Source organism: Cricetulus griseus, chromosome 2 (genome assembly GCF_003668045.3).
Source record: "Cricetulus griseus strain 17A/GY chromosome 2, alternate assembly CriGri-PICRH-1.0, whole genome shotgun sequence".
Classification (NCBI taxonomy): Eukaryota; Metazoa; Chordata; class Mammalia; order Rodentia; family Cricetidae; genus Cricetulus; species Cricetulus griseus.
The window spans coordinates 82,704,691-82,712,490 of NC_048595.1; the positions used below are offsets into that span (position 1 = coordinate 82,704,691).

Below are 7,800 nucleotides of genomic sequence, written 5' to 3' on the forward strand. Positions count from 1 at the left end.
CCTGACTGTAAATTCCTTTTGTGACCCTTACTGGCTTCCTGGTTCTCTGAGGAATGCCAGAGGACGTACCACTCACCAGCCCCAAAGCATGTTTCTTGCCCCATCTCTGCAGCTCATCCCTGCCTTCCTGAAGTGTGTGCTTCACTTGGAGCAGCTCATCTGCCCTCTGACTCCATGCACCCTCAGTTACAAGCCTCTCTGCTTCCCGGAAGACTCCATGCCTTGGTGGTTACCACCTGTCTCCTCAGCAGCAATGGGCAGATCTAAAAACATCTGGTCAGGCCTGGGGTCATCCTGGCCACTGGCAAGGAAGAGTGATGGCCGAACCTGAGCACACTCACAGCATCTCTGCTGCTGTTGCTGCACCGGCAAGCCACACCAGTGGGGTTTAACACCACACTGGCTTTGGATTAGCTTTGGGCTGGCAGAGGCAGGTGCACCAATGTTTAACCAGATGCTGGGAAGCTGATGTCAGCTCAGCCCAGAGGCTGCCCAGCCAGGTTTTCTGTGGTCCTCCATTCCCCGGGCTTTGTGCTAAGAAAAGGCTGAGCTATTGGGAGAGGGAGGTTGTGTGCGCCAGAGAGCCTAGATCTTTCTCTGGTTCTGTGGCCTTGACTGAGCCCTTCCCACTCCCTGTCTCTCTGTGACAAAGAAGGATGGCTTGGGTGGTTCTTTGGATCCCTCCTGAGGAGACTGGCCAAAAGCAAGGGATCCTTAAGACTCCAGAACCCCCTAGCAAGAATGCCCTGGCATGGGACTTTCCCTACCTCACGGGGTGGAGTGGGTAAATCTTTAACTTGCTACCTCTGGGCAGGCTGAAGTCTTTCTGGATGACTGGTTGTTGGGGGTTGGGGAGGAGGATACTGAATGTGTGTGGGGACAGTCCTGCTGTGGTGAAGGGACTGAGGTGGGGGATACTGAAAAAGGAGAGGAATCGTGTGTAGAACAGGACATGGAGGAACGTGGATCTCCTGACGGGTAAGCACAATTCATGTGAGGTTCAGAGCCCTTGAAGCATGCCCAGAGGACCGCAAGGAAGCATGGGGTGGTAACTTCCTTTGTGGCCACAGAGACCCAGCACGGAGCCTGGAGCAGGGGCCAGAAGGACCAGAAACCCCCATTCAAGTGGTGCTCAGGTAAGTATGCATGGGCTAGGAAGCATCTGGTCCAGGAAGGGACCAAAAGCATTATCCGGATGGGCCATCTGGTCTCTCTTGGATGCCAGGGTGCGTCCCATGAGCACCACAGAGCTGCGTAGAGGGGAGCAGAGTGCTCTGCACTGCTCAGGGACCCGGACTCTACAGGTGAGAAGCCTTCCCAGTTTCCGCAAAGGAACCTGTAGAGGAGACCCCGAAGGGGGGTGGGGAGTGGAGCAACATTGCTTTAGGACCCTTCTCTCCTCAGATTGTCCCTCCTCTACAAAGTGCCCCACCCTCCTTTTAATTGTCTCGCCTTTTCAGGGTGTCCTCTCCCACTCCAGAATTCCCCCTCCTCAGATACCCCTTCATTCCAGTGTGTCCGCCTCTCCAAATGCCCCCATTCATTCCTACACAGTGCTTTGCTCATCCCAGAAGGTCCCTCCCCTCCAGGGTGCCACGTCTACTCTAAAGACCCTTCCTTTAGAGTGCCCCACACTCCTTCAGACAGCCTTTCACATCCTGGGTGCCCCGCCCCTATGCCATCCCCACTCCAGGTGAGCCCCCCAGGTGGAGGCCCTGACATGGCGTTCCGCTTCGGTGCGGTACTGGACGGGGCGAGCACACAGGAGGATGTGTTCAGGGTGTGCGGAGTGAAGCGCCTGGGCGAGCTAGCACTGCGCGGGTGAGTGGGTGTGGGCTGCGCGGGGCGTGGGTCTCCGTACCGCCCCGACCCCCGCCTCCCGGGCCCAGCCACGCCCTTGCTGTCCGCAGTTTCTCCTGCACGATCTTCACTTTTGGCCAGACAGGCTCGGGGAAGACTTACACTCTGACAGGACCTCCTCCACAGGTGGGTAACGGATTGGGCTCTGGTTTGTGGGAGGGACTCCGGGATGGAAGGGGCGTGCTCAAAGAAATCCTGCGTCATTGGCTCATAGTCTTGGTATCCGAGGAACCGAAGGCTCCCAGAAATTTGCAGAGTTTGGAGAGTTGTATTCTAATTTGGGCAAATTCAATTACCAGCTTTCAGTTAATTCGTTGGTTGGGTGGCACTGATGAACTACAGACTGTGAGATTCCAATGAGATGGGGGGGCGTGACACTGTTTCTGGCGCAGTTAGCGCACTGCAGAGAGGGTGGACTATGCTGCAGCTGCTGATGCAGCTCAGGCTGTCTTTTTCCCCAGGGGGAAGGGGTACCTGTACCCGCCAGCCTGGCTGGCATCATGCAGAGGACCTTCATCTGGCTATTAGATCGCGTGCAGCACCTGGGTGTCCCTGTCACCCTCCGAGCCTCCTATCTGGAGATCTACAATGAGCAGGTAGGCGAATGGCAATCCACCTGGAAAGAAGGTTATATATTCCAAGGACCAAGGATGCTAAGAAGCAGAGAGGGAGGAGGGACCATTGTGAAAGAGCTATGAGTGGATGGAGTCTGTTTCTCCTCCATCTTCTCCCAGGTTCGGGACTTGCTGAGCCTGGGGACTCCACGGCCTCTGCCTGTTAGATGGAACAAGGCTCGAGGCTTCTATGTGGAGCAACTTCGGGTGGTGGAGTTTGGCAGTCTGGAGGCCCTGATGGAGCTCCTGCAGATGGGTAGGGTGCTTCACGGAAACTTTGGAAGCAAGGGATATTCCTCATCTCCGTCTGAGGCACCCTGGTGATCTGGGCTGCTGGGGTTGGAACTTCAGAAAGGATTCTTGAGGTAGAAAAGGGCCAGCCAAGCAGGAATTCAAAGATGTGGCAAGGACACCCACATGCTGTTTGTCACCTTGCCTTCCAGACAGTCTGTATTACTTACTCACGCCTTTTGGTTTCAGACCTTCCACTCTTTCAGAGACTAAGGGCAATGGGCCTACCCCTTAGCCTAGCTTATCTAGAAGCACCTACTATTCCAGCCTTAGTTACTCATTTGAGCATTTACTTAGAACCTTCCTCTGGCAGATGCTGCGGACACTGGGACACTGGATCTGGCCCCAGCATCCCACTTCTCTGCTTATCTCTGCTTTCATTTCTCTGTCTTCCCAAATATCCTGCTCCCTTCTCCCTTCTCCTTGCACCTGTCAGCACTGGCTCCCTAAGCCAGTCCTTCATGCCTGATACCTCCCTGACATTCTTGCTCCTGGGGGATGGCCCTTCACTGGGATGGCCCATTCTTTTTTATCTGGCACAGCTCCTAACGTCCCCTTCCCCAGGTCTCAGCCGCCGTCGCAGCTCCTCCCATACCTTGAACAAGGCCTCCAGTAGAAGCCATGCCCTGCTCACACTGTATGTCAGCCGCCCAGCTGTGAGTGCCCAGCCTGGGGGAGGACTGGGGACAGGCTACCCAGCAAAGCTCTGTCTTCACATATGTAAACCAACTTGAATCTTCTGGGTGTATGGGGGAAACCTTTGGCTTTGAGACCTTGTGACTTTGATGGAAACAGTCTTCTCCAAGTTCCCATCAAGCCCTGGTCCACCAGCCTCAGCAGGTACCTCCTGTGGACTCTGGAGAGGCTCCTGTTGGGGGAAAGCTGTGCTTCGTGGACCTGGCAGGCAGTGAGAAGGTGGCAGCAACAGGATCCCAAGGGCAGCTGATGCTTGAGGCCAATAGTATTAACCGCAGCCTACTGGCATTGGGTAAGCCTACAGGTCTGACCTCTGTGTCCCTTCTCTGCTCTGGATCCATTGCTGCAGTACAGAGACCAGAGGACTTGTAGTTACAGATGAAGGCTGGAGTACTGGCATCGGGTCTGAGGCTAACTTTCCCTCTCTGATTATCACCAGTCTGTGCATTCTAAAGTCAGTAGCATCACACATGTCCTTTATACACTTGGGAGACGGGCACAGTAAAGGGAAAAGAATGGGTCTGTGTCCCTAACTGCATGGTTGGTCCCAGTCCCCTGGGGACTAGTCTCAGTAGTTGCCTATGTTGTGGGAGCTGCTGGTGACATTCCTTTTCAGTTATTTGTTGGAGATCTCTTGAATCTCTACTGAATGTTGGAAATTGGGTGGACATAACATCCTTACCTTCAGAGAGCTGCTGGACACCAATGTGAAAAGCTAAGAGAGGGGACTAGAGTTTTGTCAGCCTGGGAGAGCTTCTTGCTCTGTAGCAGTCTAGCCAGACAACTCTGGGCACACAGTGCAATCTCTCTGGACCTTCCTCTTCCCACCAGGCCACTGCATCTCCCTTCTGTTGGACCCACAGAGGAAGCAGAGCCACATTCCCTTCCGAGACAGCAAGCTTACCAAGTTGCTGGCAGACTCACTTGGCGGCCGTGGGGTCACCCTCATGGTATCTGGTGGATGGGGGATCTGGTAGTGGGACTGGGCCCTGAGGAAAGGTCTCTTCCAGATAAGAACTCAAGGGAGGTCCTCTCTAGGTTGCCTGTGTGTCCCCATCAGCCCAGTGTCTTCCTGAGACTCTCAGCACTCTGCGATATGCAAGCCGAGCTCAGAGGGTCACGACCCGACCACAGGGTCCCAAGGTGAGTGGGCAATATCCAGAGCCTGAGTTATCATTCTGGTTGGAATTGAGTTGAGATCTGGATTGGAATCCTGGGAATGATGTCATGATTGATGTCAGGGTCATAGTTAAGGGTCACAGTTAGAGTCTGGGCAGGCCTAGGGGTGGAGACTGAATTAGTCTGTCATTAGGATCTACCCAGGATTTCAGCTGGTTAGGTCTAATATGGGGTCTGGTATGTGGTTATTTTGGGGATCACAATCTAATCCAAGACCAGGGCAGACAGAACTGAGTTTGTCTGGTTCTGAGTCCCTTCAGGATGAGCCAGTGAGGACAAGGTACAGCCTGGGCCAGCATGCAAAGCTGGCAAGTGAAGCAGGGACTGGAGTTTAGGCTCCACAAATGTCCACACCAGGAAGCCTTTGTGCAGTGCCCCAGACTATACAGTCATAAACAGTGGCCCTGGGTTTCTTCCTTGGTAGTCCCCTGGAGTAAAGCCTCCCCCGCAAGTAGAGGCTGAGATGCTGCAGCTCCAAGAGGAGAATCGTCACTTGCGGTTCCAACTGGATCAAATGCAGACCAAGGGTATAAGCTCCCTGGGGGCCAGGAGGGGGTGTGGATAGAGTATGGATTGCAGTTCAGCAATGTCCTGTTTCCCCGCAGCACCAGGGATCCATGGGGCCCGGGAGGCCTGGGCCCAGAGGAACCTCTATGGGATGCTTCAAGAGTTTATGCTGGAGAATGAGCGGCTTAGGTAAAGCAAGATGGGGCCAGCCCTGGAACTCTGTCCCTACCCTTTCATGCTCATCTGCCTTGGCCAAGATACTACCTACCCATCCCTAGTTCTCTGTTACCCATGGTTCCCACCTTCCTCGTGGTGCTCTCATCACCTAGAGCCTACTCCCTGGTAGGAAGGAAATGAGACAGCTGCGGAGTAGCCGGGACCTGGCCCGGGCAGAGGAGCATGCCCTGGCCCAGCAGGTCCATGAACTGGAGAGGTGAGCGGGTGTAGCCATGTGGAAGGCCTGGGATATGGAAGCTGGCAGAGGGGACTTTATGAAACAAGTGAGAGTCGGGTTCCTGATTCTGTCACCTCCTGGCTGCATGTGTCACTCGGGACTAGTCATATGACCATGAATCGCCAGGGCCCCTCTTCTAGGAGGTGGGGTCTCAGCTTGGCTGCCTTACAGGGTTGTTTGTGGATGAGGGAATGAGTTCAGGAAGAAGTGTCAAGGTTGAAGACTGAAGGCTCAGACCCCACTCTTCTTCCCAGGCACCTCCATTCCGCTTGTTCCCTTCCCCAGAAGGGCTCTGCCCACATGTGCCCCTGCTCTACAGGTCCAGCTGCCTCCTGCCATGTGAGTCTCCCTGCTCAACCTGGGTTGTGGGAGACAAGCTAGAATGTCATAGAGTCACTAATATGCTCTCTTGCAGGCACTGCCTCCCCTCTGCTCCTGCTACCATATCTGTCCTCTGTGTCGAATATCCCTGGCCCACTGGTCCTGCCCACGGAGAGAGTGCTATTTGCCACAGGTAAGAAAGGCCAAGAGGAGCCTGGAAAACTGGAGACACTGATCTGGAGTTCAGCAATCCTGGTGATTCCAGAGCTCTGGACTGGGTCATGAGGGTGAAGGCTGGGCCTGGGTTCCTCTTCCCTAGGGTGTGGAATGTCTGCTTGCCTGGCCTCCAGTCCTGCCTTCCTTAGGAGTGTACATTCTCTCCTTCACTTACTCATTTACACATGTTCATCCATGTCTTCATTTCTTCTTCATCCATTTACCCATTCTTTCGGGACATCTCCCTAAGCTGACCTAAGTATTAGACCCACCTCTGTTTTAGTCTCTGCCTTAAAGGTGTTGCCAATCCCTGGAAAAGACATTACAAGAACCATCTGTCGCCTACAGAGGAAATAAGAGATCCATCTCTATATAATGTCCCGCTGGTCTTGGCATCTTGTGAAACTTGCATAGCCAGGGTCAGCATTGGGGAAATGGTACCCAGACATGAAAGCCTGAGGTCACCCAGTATGGACTTTGGTCTTTTCAGCAGACACTAGAGCCCGAGGCCCTGGGTCACATGTCTCTGTCTGCACGGCCCCCACCCTGGGTACCTCCACCACACCCTGGCTCTTCCAAGCTCCCACAAGAGAGGTGGGCCAAACCTGGGGTATTTGAGTGGGAGGGGGATGCCTGGAGCCACTAGGCTCATACTTCCTCCACATCCACCCAGGTGTCATAGTGACTGGACACAGACACCAGTCCTGGCAGAGATGCTGACAGGGGAGGAGGTGGTACCCTCTGCACCACCCCTGCCCACGGGGTCCTCGAACATGCCACCCATGCTAAGAGGTGAAAATTTGGGGGTTCAGTGCTTTGTGGGTCATGGGCTTCTCATCTTGAACCATGGAATGACAGGATGTGATTTCTAAGGCCTTTCTAGTCCCCAGCCTTTGAGTTTCATGGCAGAGTCCCCTCCTCTAGTCATGACCTCTACTGGAGCTCAGGGACTTGGGGAGAGACTTGGGCCTAGTGTCTGCTTGAGGCTTCCACAGAAGAGCCTGGGCCTCAGTAGGCCTGGGAGGTGATGGAGGCACAGGCTTTGAGTTTCATTGTTCCTTAGGAGTATCCGGGATCTCTAACCTGACCCAGCGGCTGGAGGCTCTCACACACCAGATGAGCAGCTCCCTGAACCTTGGCCAGAAGCAGCCACAGCCCATCGAGGACATGCAGAGTCCTGGCCAAGGCCTCTCTCCTCATTAAATACTGCCAGACTGGCTCTGCCCATTGGGCCTGCATCTCTCTGTCTGTGAATGGGAAATAAATGTTTCCAGGTAGAGCTGGGGGATTCTAAGATAGTATGACTGCCCCCCACCAGTCCTTGAACCTGAGACTGGGTTCAGGAGACACTGGCAGTGGGTGAAGATATCTGAATAAAGAAAGGCATCAGCTCTAATCTAGTTGTTCTTGTGCTCTGGGTGGCCATCTAGGTGACTGTCACTTCAATGAGGGGTGGTCCATGAGGGGTGAGGGGCTGGAAGAAGCAGTAGGGCTGAGAAGCAAACCCCAAAGACTTCAGGGTGCTGTAGCCACATCCAGAGTCTGGGCCATGGGAAGCCATGGAAGGCTGTTGAGAAGTCTCCAGCTTAGGTTTGTGTATTAGTCATGTTGACACTGTGGGAGGTAGAAGCAGCAGATTGGCAGAGAGAGGAAGAGACACTT

At 54.2% G+C, this 7,800-nt stretch overlaps 1 protein-coding gene across 1 annotated transcript; it reads left to right on the plus strand.

The window, feature by feature from the left end:
- The first annotated feature begins 952 nt into the window (after positions 1 to 952).
- On the plus strand, positions 953 to 7,341 carry Kif12 (kinesin family member 12). The gene is made up of 19 exons (XM_027400299.2): positions 953 to 978; positions 1,071 to 1,136; positions 1,226 to 1,304; positions 1,694 to 1,821; positions 1,911 to 1,986; positions 2,322 to 2,456; positions 2,595 to 2,730; positions 3,330 to 3,421; positions 3,597 to 3,753; positions 4,293 to 4,411; positions 4,500 to 4,604; positions 5,065 to 5,167; positions 5,246 to 5,336; positions 5,494 to 5,580; positions 5,856 to 5,940; positions 6,017 to 6,115; positions 6,632 to 6,732; positions 6,812 to 6,930; positions 7,202 to 7,341. Exons 1-19 carry the CDS (start codon positions 953 to 955, stop codon positions 7,339 to 7,341), a joined length of 1,944 nt encoding a protein of 647 aa, XP_027256100.1.
- Positions 7,342 to 7,800: the final 459 nt, after the last annotated feature.

Excerpts from the sequence above, each read along its gene's own strand:
- Kif12 (XM_027400299.2), top strand. The coding sequence starts at position 953 with ATGGAGGAACGTGGATCTCCTGACGG. Across the intron at positions 1,822-1,910 it reads GGCGAGCTAGCACTGCGCGG|TTTCTCCTGCACGATCTTCA; the intron begins GTGAGTGGGTGT and ends TGCTGTCCGCAG. Across the intron at positions 5,168-5,245 it reads GGATCAAATGCAGACCAAGG|CACCAGGGATCCATGGGGCC; the intron begins GTATAAGCTCCC and ends GTTTCCCCGCAG.